Genomic DNA, 16657 nt, shown 5'->3' on the forward strand with positions numbered 1-16657 from the left:
ATGTAATGCCGTTTTTCCTTTCCAGCCTTTTGTTGAAAAACCAGAAGCATTAAATTGAACCTTTTCGTTCTGCGTTCTTCCGTTTATCAAAATCCCTAAGTATTAAGGGGATACACTATAAGGGTGTTCTTTGTGCATGCATAGGAAGTCAGGATGTTTTTCTGGGTAAATCTGTCTACATAGCGACCTCTGATGAGATTGAACCCGGATGATAGAAGTTCTTACTGGGAGAAGGGGTCTATCTACTATGGGGACATCAGTTGGGCCACTATGAGGAGCTTTCGACGTATGACGTATTTTCCAGTTCTTCTCTACGATCTCAACAGTTTACTCTAAAACCCCACAGCGTACCCTACGATCTCTCCAGCTTACCTTAAGATATCGAAAGCGCGCTCTACGATCTCTCCAGCTCAATCTACGATCTCTACAGGTCATACATTTTTGAACGATTTGGAATTCCTTACCCAACTAGATCACTGACATTTCACCATTGTCCGCGTCCATTCGAGTCTCGGCTCGACCGATGTGGGTATGTGAGAAAGCTTGCCAGTAGCTTCCCGTTGGTCGATGGTTCTTCCCGACATTTTCCAGGTTATTCCTCAACTAAATATACTGGCCGCCATGGATAACCTATCATGTGCCGAAAAATGCCGCTTAAAGCACAAACCAAACCAAATGCAACTACTCTGTTCACATATAAAAAATAAAGGTTATATAAACCTCAGTAATCACTTCAAGTCTCATTCTTAGCAACCGTCACTATTTTATATAAGGTGTTTTAAGTTGTAGAACACGTACTTTATATAATGTGTTCTAAGTTGTAGAATACGTACTTCAAAATGTGCGCCAAGCATGAGAACATGTACTTTATATAATGAGTGCCAAGTTGTAGAGCACGTAGTTTATAATGTGTGCCAAATTGCAGAACACGTACTTTATATAAGTTGTGCCAAGTTGTAGAAAAGCCGAAATAAAATATGTTTCACAAACACTGAATTAAAACTGTTAGCCACCACCAACATCTGAGCTTTACAGTAGTGTATTTGCAAGTATGTTGCCTACTCTATCAACCAATTATAAGAAAATGAAGAATGCTGGGGAACACTGTGACATTTTCGCTCTGAAAAATCACCTTGTTTAAAACGCATATGTGAACCAGGGGCAGATCCAATGGAAAGGAGGGTAGGGTTGGACAGGTAAATTCATGTCCTAGAAACACATAAAATGGAAGAGCTTACTGGGATTTAGCCCCCACTTGCATCCACCCACCCATGCCCAAGTTTGCATAAACAAATAACCAATTACCTTAAAATTTACTGTCCCCACCCCGTAGAACACTATTTCGGAATCCGCTCTTATGAACAAACATCCTAGCTCTTCTTCTAGTTTCGTGCTTGATAGTTTCCTTCTGTGATATAATTCACCACTATGATCTTGAAATGTACAGTTCTTTTTTTATCTCCTCAAAATGTACAAGACTGAAATGTTTCTTCCATTCGGGTTGTAGGCAAACCACGTCTGGCATTCAAAATAGTAATCCACAAGACTAACAACAATGCCACATAGGTATACTCACGTTAGACATTCTTTTCAAATAATACAACATATATTAACCTTAAAATTGTCTCTCAGAAATCATTAACGAAGGCATGTTGCCTGTTATACACAGTGTTGTATCATTGTTCACAATGCATGAATCATGATCTCGACATTACAGTGTTGTAAATGGATAAATAATTTTGTCCGCAGGCTCTGAGACATGTCTATAAATAACTTCAGACTCATCACAGTGCGTGTCACATGATCAAACGCACAACAGAGCTGTGACGAGGAGTGTGCTAAATCAAATAGAATGGTGATCTAAGAGAATGAAATTATGTCGGAAGGGAAGTAAGAGAAAAAGACGGGTAACAAATCCCCGAAAATATGCCACTGTTGTACACTTCCCTGTATGTCACAAATAATTTGGTCAGGAGACAACATTTAAGGGCGTTGAATATAAGAAACCAAAAACAAATCTTTGGTCTTATAATTATTTCCAGCACGTGCATTTTAGCTAAATATTTCATTCACTACTGGAAGAGAAGGGTGTTCCCTGTTACTAAATTTTATGATTCCTGTTACTAATTTTTATGATATTCAAAATCCCTTTAATATATTTCTCAAAAATACTACGCTTATTGTTTTCTTTTTTCTTCACTGAAACATCTTAAATAAAAACCCTAGGCCTAGAAACTATAGAAACTTCGATCAGATTTGTTGTCATCAATGTTAGAAATAGCCCCGAGAAAATTAGCTTCGTACTTGTCACGGAGGATAATACGATGAAGATAAAGTTATCACGTAAGTGTCTGTTTGTGCGTATCTATCCATCTCTAAGTATTGTCGCGTGTCTACTTCTGCATTGATTGAAATACAGAAATAAATAGTTTTCGCTTTGTTTAGTCATCCTCATGAAAATTATCATCCACACCATGTGCACCCGCACAGAGGGGCAAGGGATTTCACCTCTAAACATGTTTTGGACTCCATCCGTAAAACTTAATAGCACACAACTATGTTACCCCCCCCCCCCAAAAAAAAAATATGAAAATAATTATGTGGACAACCTTGATTCACACCACTCATCACCATCATCATCATCATAATCATCGTCTGCTTAAACAGCGTTATTAAATTCGATACCGTACAGGGCATTTGGCTCTACAATGAACTTGATACAAGTTGTTACCGTCTACCATTTCAATGATACTAGCTGTCATCGAATCCTGCATTTTCGACGAAAGATTGAAGAAAAAAAATTGTATTTTCCCTGGTAGTATCGTAGTGGTCTTGTTCATTTGGGATGCATGCAGTACTGACAATAAATTAGGAGAAGCTACGTAACGCATATTGGCATGTTATTTCTCTATTCCTCGTTCCAACTTTCTCGGCCCCAGCCCAGAAGACCCAAATACAAAGCTTCAAGGCGATGGTTCCAAGGCAAGTCATGCACATTTCGCCTTTCGAATTTTTCCAGTATATTGCAACAGAATCAGGCGGCATTATGTATGCATGCAAATATTTTCACCCTGATGCACGCACGCACACACAGAAGGACAAAAGTTACCATTATGAAAAGTGAGGTACACTGAAACAAATGACAAATCTTAAAACAATAAGCACACAATGTGTAAACTTACCTCAGCTTTACAAAGCAACAGCTTGATCTGTTTTTGCCTCACTCTATGAAGTCAATCAATATGACACTGTTCCAGGTATGAAGCCGATTTTATATCGCTAGTAGCTGTATATCTAATACATATATAAAAACTGAATAATCGATTTATAATTTATTTGTATACTACAGTGTGTATTTATGCTTTTTGTTCAGGTGCATATTGTAAATATATAAATGATAAAGTTTAAGTTTGAAAAATTTGAACGAGCAAAAGTTCATCATTCTAAAAATTGGAAGACAAAATCATCAATATTTTTATTGTATTGAATATCGGTGTATGAAAAATAAAAACGAAATAACAGATCAATCATTTACCAATAGTCTTCTGTGACGTGACGGGTTGTTATACCGTCACTGTGGTAGGTGTGGGTGGGGTGCTTCCAATATTTTATTTTAATTATTATAGAAATCCCACCCAGGCTCGATTTTGGTTGGAAGTTAAATTAGTGAAAGATATATATAAAGCCCCGAGCCCCCAGTCAGCAATGCCGACGGTTAAATGATTGATTATACAAAAAAGGTGAAATTCAACGAATAACAATTTAATGACAATTCAATAATCAAATAATTAAAATTTCCCAAGTACTCTCCTTCCGCTCGAACCAGTGATAGCCTATTGCATCATTTGATTAGTAGTGTGAGATAGCTTTCCACCTGTTCTTGTATTATATTCATCTGTGTATTCTTCTCTCCTATTCCTCCAACTCCTTCTCGTCTTCCTCCCGACTTCCTTCAAATTCGTTCTACTCCTCGACTTCTCCATACTCTTCATCCTTCTTCATTTTCTCCTCCTCGACTCGGGGCCTCGAGTGGCCGAGTAGTCTAAGGCGCTCTCCGTTACGGATCACTGCCATCTCACCTCTGTCTGCGTGGATTCGAGTCTCAGATTCTGCTAATGTTGGTATGTGAGAAACCCTGCCAGTAGCTTCTCGTAGGTCGGCGGTTCTTTCCGGGGCTTTTCCCTGGTTCTTCCTCTACCATTAATACTGGCCGCCATGTATAGCCTATCGTGTGCTGAAAACATGGCGTTAAACCCTACAACAACAACAACAACAACAACAACAACTCCTCCTCGACCCCATTTTCTTCTCCTCCTGAACTCTCTCCACCGAATAGACTTGCTGACTCCGACTGCTCTGCATGTCGCACGACCGTCTCCCCTCTTAGAGCCTCGGGACTTAACTGAACTGGAAGTTCTGTCCCCCAAAAAAGATTCTTGTGAATACACAAGGACGGTACAATATTTTCCTTAGCTCTCCCATCTCACAATACACCTACCCTATCACCAGGTAACCGCTATTAAATGTATTCGGTCACGCATTCGTTCACATCGAAATACTCATAGGTTCTTGCATGGTAAAACATCGTCGTAATAAAAACACGGTATCTATTACTTCTCATACATACATCAATAAATTGCGTCACATCAGCACATATTCCTAATCCCATTATACTAAACAATATCACAACAATCAGACGCATTTCTTTACATTGCAACTCATACAAAATGCACAAATAGTCAAATATCCATGCTCTTATATATCCATACATTCATATTAACTAATCTTACACACTTCAACCATTTTCCAAATTCACAATTCAAGCATGTGTAAAATCTAACATATCACATGAATAAATGCACTAGTTTGTTAAGAAGTAACCTAATAACGAATTTCAAAATTAATTCTGACCACAAGCTAACAATCTAGATAATTCTCTACATAATACTCAAGTTCATTTCTCAAATACGTATGGAAATTAAAAACTACGTACTAAACGGTCCTGGTAATTAAGTATACACACTACACATAATTAGAATTACAATGCCGTAATATTCTGCAAAAATCGAGCAAATAACTTATTGACCTTTACGAAGCTTTGTCTTTCCTTGGAACCTCATCTTTAAGTTTTACTGCCAAATTACGAGTGGTTTACTCGGAGTAACCCTATATTGCTCAACAATCTTATTAGGCGAGACTGAAGTTTTCGCTTGCTAATTAGAAGTTATAATTCTGATCGACATTGTTACCACACCCTCTATCTCAATTCCGATTGGATGTCGCTTTGATTCGATCCAATCAAACTTAGCGGACAATGTCCTTCTCGATGTCTGTCCACGTGGGGACATATTTAGAACACGCCTTGTTCCTCACGGGTTCCTCTGATCTTGGGACAAAGCTGTTACACATGGGTGGGAAGTCACGCTATTTAACGCATGTTTCGATTCAAGATGCCGGATCGTCTCTCTGGTTACAGTAACCTTGCGTAAGAGATTAACTCTTGCCTGCGGCAATGTTCAGACATCAAACCATGGATTGTAATAATACCTTAGTTTATACATGACTTAAGAACTGGGGCTGAGCAAACGTGACATCTTCCAGTAGAAAAGTGAATAACAGATAATATATTACATTACGTACCACTAATAGAAAAGAAAAAGGAACAGAAAACAATAACAACAAAACAACTTATGATTTGGGACATTTTGGTGCAGTACGTATCATTCAGTGGTGACGTGTTAGATGTGTGCCTTTGCAGTCCCGTGTTCAATCAAACGTTCCGAAATACGTATGGGTGTGTGGTCAAGCTTCCATCGTCTGTGCTTTTCTCTGGGTTATTCGGTAATTCGATTTTCTCAACCACTAAGATCACAAGACTATGTCGTCACTATTAAAAACACCAGCACAATCACAAGACGATGTCTTCACTATTATAAACATCAGCACAATCACAAGACTATGTCGTCACTATTAAAAACACCAGCACAATCGCAAGACTATGTCGTCACTATTAAAAGCACCAGGACAATCGCAAGACTATGTGTTAACTATTATAAACACCAGCACAATCACAAGACTATGTCGTCACTAATAAAATCACCAGCAGAATCACAAGACTGTCTTCACTATTAAAAACACCAGCACAATCGCAAGACCGTCTTCACTATTAAAAACACCAGCACAATCGAAAGACTATGTATTCACTATTAAAAACACCAAAACAATCGCAAGACTGTCTTCACTATTAAAAACACCAGCGCAATCACAAGACGATGTCTTCACTATTAAAAACACAAACACAACACAATTACAGGACGATGTCTTCACTATTAAAAGCACTAGCACAATCACAAGACTGTCTTCACTATTAAAAACACAAGCACAATCACAAGATTATGTCGTCACTATTAACAACAACAGCACAATCACAAGACGATAGCTTCACTATTAAAAACACCAGCACAATCAAAAGACTGTGTCGTCACTATTAAAAACACCAGCACAATCACAAGACGATGTCTTCACTATTAAAAATACCAACACAATCGAAAGACGATATCTTCGCTATCAAAAACAGACTCGATTCACTAATAGAACCAGCCACATCGCACACAAAAAGTGAATTTAGGGTCAGGAACTATTTGTACAGTGTTACCGCGCAATTCATTTAGGTCCCACTACTATTGTACAGTGTTTCAACATAATGAATGGAGGTTCAACAACTATTGTACATTGTCACAAAGAATTGCATTTAGGTTCAACAATTTTTATAGTGTTAAAACGTTATGAATTTAGCTTCAACAACTATTTCTAGCTTTTGCCACGTAATAAATGTAAGTTCTTCAACTATTCACAGTGTTACCATGTAATGCTAGTAACAACACAGATTTATAAAAAAAAATTAAAATATACTTATTTCTTGTAGCACAAATTTTATGGACTGAATGCACAAAGTAAACTTCGACAAAATCCACTACTTTTCTTTCCTTCGTGCTACAGCAGATCTTACATTCTCTATGCTAGTTTTTTTTTCTTCCCAGAACGGAGTTTGTCACGTGATTTGTATAGAATAACAAGAATGACTTAGATTTCTGGGTAAAACATCTAATTCCATAAAACTCACACGAAACGGTAATTGAGGTCTAACATACAACAAAGCACACATGAAACGTGATTGAGGTCTAACATACAACAAAGCACACAGGAAACGTGATTGAGGTCTAACATACAACAAAGCACACAGGAAACGTGATTGCGGTCTAATATACAACAAAGCACACATGAAACGTGATTGAGGTCTAACATACAACAAAGCACACAGGAAACGTGATTGCGGTCTAAATTACAACAAAGCACACAGGAAACGTGATTGAGGTCTAACATACAACAATGCACACAGGAAACGTGATTGCGGTCTAAATTACAACAAAGCACACAGGAAACGGTAATTGAGGTCTAACATACAACAAAGCACACATGAAACGTGATTGCGGTCTAAATTACAACAAAGCACACAGGAAACGTGATTGAGGTCTAACATACAACAAAGCACACAGGAAACGTGATTGCGGTCTAACATACAACAAAGCACACATGAAACGTGATTGAGGTCTAAAATACAACAAAGCAGACAGGAAACGTGATTGCGGTCTAACATACAACAAAGCACACATGAAACGTGATTGAGGTCTAACATACAACAAAGCACACAGGAAACGTGATTGCGGTCTAAATTACAACAAAGCACACAGGAAACGTGATTGAGGTCAAACATACAACAATGCACACAGGAAACGTGATTGCGGTCTAAATTACAACAAAGCACACAGGAAACGGTAATTGAGGTCTAACATACAACAAAGCACACATGAAACGTGATTGCGGTCTAAATTACAACAAAGCACACAGGAAACGTGATTGAGGTCTAACATACAACAAAGCACACAGGAAACGTGATTGCGGTCTAAATTACAACAAAGCACACAGGAAACGGTAATTGAGGTCTAACATACAACAAAGCACACATGAAACGTGATTGCGGTCTAAATTACAACAAAGCACACAGGAAACGTGATTGAGGTCTAACATACAACAAAGCACACAGGAAACGTGACTGCGGTCTAAATTACAACAAAGCACACAGGAAACGTGACTGCGGTCTAAATTACAACAAAGCACACATGAAACGTGATTGAGGTCTAACATACAACAAAGCACACAGGAAACGTGACTGCGGTCTAAATTACAACAAAGCACACAGGAAACGTGATTGCGGTCTAACATACAACAAAGCACATATGAAACGTGATTGAGGTCTAACATACAACAAAGCACACAGGAAACGTGATTGAGGTCTAACATACAACAAAGCACACAGGAAACGTGATTGCGGTCTAACATACAACAAAGCACACAGGAAACGTGATTGAGGTCTAACATACAACAAAGCACACAGGAAACGTGATTGCGGTCTAAATTACAACAATGCACACAGGAAACGGTAATTGAGGTCTAACATACAACAAAGCACACATGAAACGTGATTGCGGTCTAAATTACAACAAAGCACACAGGAAACGTGATTGAGGTCTAACATATAACAAAGCACACAGGAAACGTGATTGCGGTCTAAATTACAACAAAGCACACAGGAAACGGTAATTGAGGTCTAACATACAACAAAGCACACATGAAACGTGATTGTGGTCTAAATTACAACAAAGCACACAGGAAACGTGATTGAGGTCTAACATACAACAAAGCACACAGGAAACGTGACTGCGGTCTAAATTACAACAAAGCACACAGGAAACGTGACTGCGGTCTAAATTACAACAAAGCACACAGGAAACGTGATTGAGGTCTAACATACAACAAAGCACACAGGAAACGTGACTGCGGTCTAAATTACAACAAAGCACACAGGAAACGGTAATTGAGGTCTAACATACAACAAAGCACACAGGAAACGTGATTGAGGTCTACCATACAATAAAGCACATAGGAAACGGTAACTGAGGTCTCGAATACAACCAAATACGAAGAAAACGGTAATAAGCATTTTGAATACAGCATAACACAAAGGAAATGGTAAATACTGGCATCAAATACAATTAAACACAAAGGAAACGGAAAGCATGTCTCGAAAAAAACAAATTCCCACCAAGGAAACGGCAAATCTCGAATACAACTAAATATTAAGGAAACGGTGGATTATGGGTATCGAATACAACAGAACACAAAGAAAACGGTAAATACTGGTCTCGAATATAACTAAACACAAAGGAAACGAAGGAGCTCTTGAATACAAATAGAGACGACGGAAACGGTAAACAGGTCTCGAATACAACACAAAACAAAAGAAAAGGTAGGCTAAATGTAGAGGTCTCGAATACCAAAAAAAAAAAAATATCCACAAGGAAAACGGTAAATAGCCGAATACACTAAAAACAAAGGAAACAATAATTAGCGGTCGCGAATACAGCAACAAACAGACTGGCTTAATGAACCCAAATTCACTTTTGATATTTTTCTCTCTAATAATTTGTGTCGGCCTGTATGTTAGAATAGCTAATATAAAATAATTTTGTTCTTATAACAAAATTTCTTTTATTTTACGATGTACACTTTATCACCTTAATGAATATAAGATCAGATTAGATCAATTACTGATGATAATAAGATCAAATCAGATAAAAAATAATATCAGAGCAGATAAAATACTGATAAAAATAACATAAAATCAGATTATATTGGATAAGAAAAGACAAAAACATCTTTATTTGATATCGCTATGAATGCACAATAGTTAATACTAAATATAAGTTACTTATCTATCATAAGAATAAACAAAAACAACATATACATTTATTAGCTTTTGCAAACTGAGAAAAATTTAAAAATTACATATTTAGTTGCATTAAATCACATACTTTGAAGAACATAAAAATGGCGTACATGCAGTACGGAACATCTGGATGTATTCGTCAGAAAACTAAAGTAGGTAGAGATAGAACACTCAACTTCGAAAGCAACCATTTATTTTCTTTTCTTTTTACTTGAAAGTACACGTGAATGTTATCTTCACTTAGAAATCACCATTATATACGCCGACTTCAAAGTACACGTGAATGTTATCTTCACTTAGAAAGCACCATTATATACACCGACTTGAAAGTACACGTGAATGTTATCTTCACTTAGAAAGCCCCATTATATACACCGACTTGGAAGTACACGTGGATGTTGTCTTAGTTGGAAAGCACCATTTATACACCGGCTTGGAAGTTCACGTGCATGTTGTCATACTTAGAAAGCAACCATTTATACACAGATTTGGTAGTACACCTGCATATCGTCTTAAAAAGTAATTTACGCACAGACTTAATTTAAAAAGCACCATTTATGCACAGACTTCGAATTACATGTGCCTGTTGTCTGCACTTAGAAACCCATCATAAATACACAGACTTGAAAGTACACGTGCATGCTGTCTTCACTTAGTTTTGAAAACGAAACAAAATGAATAACAAAGAGTCAAAATGTAAATGCGAGTTGGACGTTTATCTGTCGTGTCAGATATGCAAAGGAATGATTATCAGCCGATTCAGGTATACTAAGGAATGATCATCTGCCAATTCAGATATTTAGGAGAGATTATCTGCCGATTCAGGTATCCTGAGGACAGCTTATCCGCCTATGCAGGTATACCGAGGAGAGATTATCTGCCGATCTTGGTATTCTGAGAAATGAACTCACTGGGCAAAATTCTTTATTTCACAAACTTTTATAGTACTGAGAACACAGAGGTACTGACCAGGATACAAACTTTTGATAAAACCTTCATAGTCAACAATAAAAATAAAAGGAAACATCTGTTCAATAGTCTGTTGTAATATAGTTGGAATGTCAGGCCCTCTTCCATACTACTGGCTTGTTCCAGTATTGTACAATATAATATATGAACAATAAATATGCGCAAATTAGTGAAAAGAAACGAAACTTTAAGATTTTTTTGTCCGTACGAGTTAGTGGTCGAATGAACTCTCTAAAAGCCATAGCACAACGAAGAGCGATGCGGTGTGGCCAACAACATCGCTTGCGCGGTCAACTCCTATTAATCACACAGAAAAAATATGTACGATATTAAACTGAAGAACTATTTTTATTATATGCTAATTTATTTCTTCGTTAACTTTGCATTTTCAGTATCGTTCAGTATTTTACGATATTGAACTCGCGCGCAACTTTATATTGCACTCATAAAGGAACTACTTTCTACTGTAAACAAACAATGGACGCAGACGCTAGCACTGTTGATTTGTAAACAAATCATGTACACTCACATACGAGGCGGCTTACGTTTTGGTTGATTAAATTTGTTTCTGAATGAACTAAAGCAGACGTTCCGTGGACTGCCACATAGCAGCTGCTTTGCCACATTCTGCGTTAACTTTTCATACAATGTTTCTGATTTAGTCGGGCGATAGACGTCAGATTTCATAAAACTGTTGGGTTCATACAAATAACATGTACGTAACAAGGCATAAATTGTCTTCTTTAGCTAACAATAAGAATGGCACAAAATCTACCTACCGTTTTATATCCTGAATATCCTCAAAATATATTTTCTTAGTTCTGCAAATCCTAATTACATGAGCCATGTCATGGGTTCTCAAGCTTGATTACACATTTCGAAATTGTATTGCAATTTCGACTATATTCCAAGTGCAATTACATCCTTCTTAATGCACTCAAAATGAAATAAACTTTGTATTCCAAAGCGTCTTTTTGATAATTGCAATTGAAAGACTTATATTTTCCCCACATTATGATTCTATCATTCAGTGACAGAACAGAAACACACTTGCAGATGTCAACACGCTGCTCTGTTGCCGCTGAAATCCGATGTACTTCATGTAGAATTGGTATAGATAAAACCATTGCATAATCAAAAATTTCGTAGAAACGACAAAAATACCAAAATCTATTCATTCCAGATCAAATGGAAAAGTTATTGCAATGTGCATTCATTCACAATATGACTCCAAAATTCAATTTTAAGTAGACCAATACGCCATTTTCTTTCGAAAGTTATGTCTAGCGCGCGACTTAATTCAGATTTAGCTGGGCGGAGTTATGTGCCCATTAATAATGTTGTTGTCGTGTAATGCTGAATTTCCGCTTGTGTATTTAGTTTGGAATAGGGCATACGTTCAGTTACTTTGTTTTTTGTATTGTATTTTTGTTTACATAATTAAGCCTAAGGTAGAATAAGAAAATGAGCATATGGTAACAAAAAGGTTACTGCATTCGTATGGGAAAATATCAACTCAGATCATTAGTAAGATATTAAAACGTATCAGATCATTTGTAACATGCTGGAATGTATCAGATCATTAGTAAGATATTAGAATGTATCAGATCATTAGTAAGATGCTGGAATGTGTCAGATCATTAATAATATACTAGAATGCATCAGATCATGACTAAGATACTAGAATGTATCAGATCATTAGTAAGATACTATAATGTATCAGATAATGACTAAGATACTAGAATGTATCAGATCATTAGTAAGATACTAGAATTATCAGATCATTAGTAAGATACTAGAATGTATCAGATCATTAATAATATACTAGAATGTATCAGATTATGACTAAGATACTAGATTGTATCAGATTATGACTAAGATACTAGATTGTATCAGATCATTAGTAAGATACTAGAATGTATCAGATCATTAGTAAGATACTAGATTGTATCAGATTATGACTAAGATACTAGATTGTATCAGATCATTAATAATATACTAGAATGTATCAGATTATGACTAAGATACTAGAATGTATCAGATCATTAGTAAGATACTAGATTGTATCAGATCATAAGTAAGATACTAGAATGTATCAGATCATGACTAAGATACTAGATTGTATCAGATCATTAGTAAGATACTAGATTGCATCAGATTATGACTAAGATACTAGATTGTATCAGATTATGACTAAGATACTAGATTGTATCAGATCATTAGTAAGATACTAGATTGTATCAGATCATTAGTAAGATACTAGATTGTATCAGATTATGACTAAGATACTAGATTGTATCAGATTATGACTAAGATACTAGAATGTATCAGATCATAAGTAAGATACTAGAATGTATCAGATCATGACTAAGATACTAGAATGTATCAGATCATTAGCACGACACTAGAATGTATCAGATCATTAGCACGATACTAGAATGTATCAGATCATTAGTAAGATACTAGAATGTATCAGATCATTAGTAAGATACTAGAATGTATCAGATCATTAATAAGATACTAGAATGTATCAGATCATTAGTAAGATACTAGAATGTATCAGATCATTAGTAAGATACTAGAATGTATCAGATTATGACTAAGATACTAGAATGTATCAGATCATTAGTAAGATACTAGATTGTATCAGATCATAAGTAAGATACTAGATTGTATCAGATCATTAATAAGATACTAGAATGTATCAGATCATTAGTAAGATACTAGAATGTATCAGATCATTAGTAAGAGACTAGAATGTATCAGATCATTAGTAAGATATTAGAACGTATCAGATCATTAGTAAGATGCTGGAATGTGTCAGATCATTAATAATATACTAGAATGTATCAGATTATGACTGAGATACTAGAATGTATCAGATCATTAGCACGATACTAGAATGTATCAGATCATTAGCACGACACTAGAATGTATCAGATCATTAGCACGATACTAGAATGTATCAGATCATTAGTAAGATACTAGAATGTATCAGATCATTAGTAAGATACTAGAATGTATCAGATCATTAATAAGATACTAGAATGTATCAGATCATTAGTAAGATCCTAGAATGTATCAGATCATTAGTAAGATACTAGAATGTATCAGATTATGACTAAGATACTAGAATGTATCAGATCATTAGTAAGATACTAGATTGTATCAGATCATAAGTAAGATACTAGATTGTATCAGATCATTAATAAGATACTAGAATGTATCAGATCATTAGTAAGATACTAGAATGTATCAGATCATTAGTAAGAGACTAGAATGTATCAGATCATTAGTAAGATATTAGAACGTATCAGATCATTAGTAAGATGCTGGAATGTGTCAGATCATTAATAATATACTAGAATGTATCAGATTATGACTGAGATACTAGAATGTATCAGATCATTAGCACGATACTAGAATGTATCAGATCATTAGCACGACACTAGAATGTATCAGATCATTAGCACGATACTAGAATGTATCAGATCATTAGTAAGATACTAGAATGTATCAGATCATTAGTAAGATACTAGAATGTATCAGATCATTAATAAGATACTAGAATGTATCAGATCATTAGTAAGATACTAGAATGTATCAGATCATTAGTAAGATGTGGGTCAACAACCTATATAGGTTAAAAAATTAAAAAAGAAAAACACATATTCGTCTGCAAAATACACATATAAGTAACTTATCTAGATTTTGTGTTTATTATAAATGCAAGAAAATTTAATTTAGATAATATTACTATTAGCATGTGATGTAACATTAATAGATACGATGTCTTATAGTAACTTACTTGGACTTATCAAGATTCTCCAATGTCTTACAGGAACTTACTTGAACTTACAAAGATTCTCCAATGTCTTACAGTAATTTACTTGGACATACAAAGATTCTCCAATGTCCTACAGTAACTTACTTGGACTTATCAAGATTCTCCAATGTCTTACAGGAACTTACTTGAACTTACAAAGATTCTCCAATGTCTTACAGTAATTTACTTGGACATACAAAGATTCTCCAATGTCTTACAGTAACTTACTTGGACTTATCAAGATTCTCCAATGTCTTACAGCAACTTACTTGGACTTATCAAGATTCTCCAATGTCTTACAGCAACTTACTTGGACTTATCAAGATTCTCCAATGTATTACAGTAATTTTCTTGGACTTATCAAGATTCTCCAATGTCTTACAGTAACTTACTTGGACTTATCAAGATTCTCCAATGTCTTACGGTAACTTACTTGGACTGATCAAGATTCTCCAATGTCTTACAGCAACTTACTTGGACTTATCAAGATTCTCCAATGTTTTACAGGAACTTACTTGGATTTATCAAGATTCTCCAACGTCTTACAGTAACTTACTGGGACTTACAAAGATTCTCCAATGTCTTACAGTAACTTACTTGGTCTTATCAAGATTCTCCAATGTCTTACAGCAACTTACTTGGACTTACAAAGAGTCTCCAATGTCTTACAGTAACTTACTTGGACGTATCAAGATTCTCCAATGTCTTACAGCAACTTACTTGGACTTACAAAGATTCTCCAATGTCTTACAGTAACTTACTTGGACGTATCAAGATTCTCCAATGTCTTACAGTAACTTACTTGGACGTATCAAGATTCTCCAATGTCTTACAGTAACTTACTTGGACTTATCAAGATTCTTCAATGTCTTACAGTAACTTACTTGGACTTATCAAGATTCTCCAGCAGAATTGTATCATTGTCTTTTAGATGATACACGAATTTCTTCATTGCTGTTAGAAACTCGCGAGATACGAAATTCTTCTTTATTTTCTCTAGTTCTTTGAAACGATGCATTTCAAGTTCCTGCAGCCACAAGTCTGTTCGCTTAACCGTCTTTTCTGTCACAATATCTTCAGCCTTTTTGCTTCTACATAAGTCAATCAGAAATTCTGGTAGTTCACGCAGAAAATCAGCCTTGTTCCTGAAATTAAAAATCATCAATAATGCGAGACTAAGGTTATTAGAATATTTAAAATGTCCCCTATATTAATTGTGGGATATGCTTGACAATACAAAAAAATTTAAATTGTCCCCCATATTAATTGTGGGATATGCTTGACAATACAATTCTTAAAATGTCCCCCATATTAATTGTGGGATATGCTTGACAATACAATATTTAAAATGTCCCCCATGATAATTGTGGGATATGCTTGACAATACAATATTTAAAATGTCCCCCATATTGTGAGATATGCTTTACAATACAATATTTAAAATGTCCCCCATATTAATTGTGGGATATGCTTTACAACACAATATTTAAAATGTCCCCCATATTGTGGGATATGCTTTACAATACAAGAAACAGCATTACAATCTTGATGAGTCTCATATAATTTGAAACCTTCACACCAGAAACTACATTTTCTATAATATAGACAGCAATACTTCTTTCTAATTTAATCTTCCACTCCCCCACCCTCACAAAAATCCACCTGAACCGTATTCATCAACGTAAACTCATTTTCCTTATCCTTGACTGCAGATGTCATATTTGGTACGAGATATACACGGTTAAACCTATTAAAATGTTCCCATCTTTACGGCTTTAAAGTCTAATGTAATTCCTTTTATTAATTTTTTGTTAACCAGAGACACCCAAAATCATTACGTGAGTTTAACAAATTTTCTTCAATAACTTAGTTAAGTTTATTCTAAATGTTCTACTTGCAAAGACGTATCTTATATTTTAAAACTAATTTTTAAACAGTTTAACTCTGTGAAGTAAGTTATTCCCCTTTAGCACTGGTGAATGCTGAAATGAACGGTACCTTTAGGAGCAGAAAAA

General features: G+C 35.5%; 1 protein-coding gene across 4 annotated transcripts in view; it reads right to left on the bottom strand.

The window, feature by feature from the left end:
- Window positions 1–16657, bottom strand: part of LOC149776741 (uncharacterized) — a 94798-nt gene that overhangs the window by 40123 nt on the left and 38018 nt on the right. For all 4 annotated transcript variants that reach the window (XM_089941283.1, XM_089941281.1, XM_089941282.1 and 1 more), the window contains one exon: window positions 15527–15787. In XM_089941283.1, coding sequence (XP_089797409.1) covers window positions 15527–15787 — 261 coding nt within the window. The remainder of the gene's footprint in view (window positions 1–15526; window positions 15788–16657) is intronic.

Source organism: Sinohyriopsis cumingii, chromosome 18 (assembly GCF_028554795.1).
Source record: "Sinohyriopsis cumingii isolate HCF-2022 chromosome 18, ASM2855479v2, whole genome shotgun sequence".
NCBI lineage: Eukaryota > Metazoa > Mollusca > Bivalvia > Unionida > Unionidae > Sinohyriopsis > Sinohyriopsis cumingii.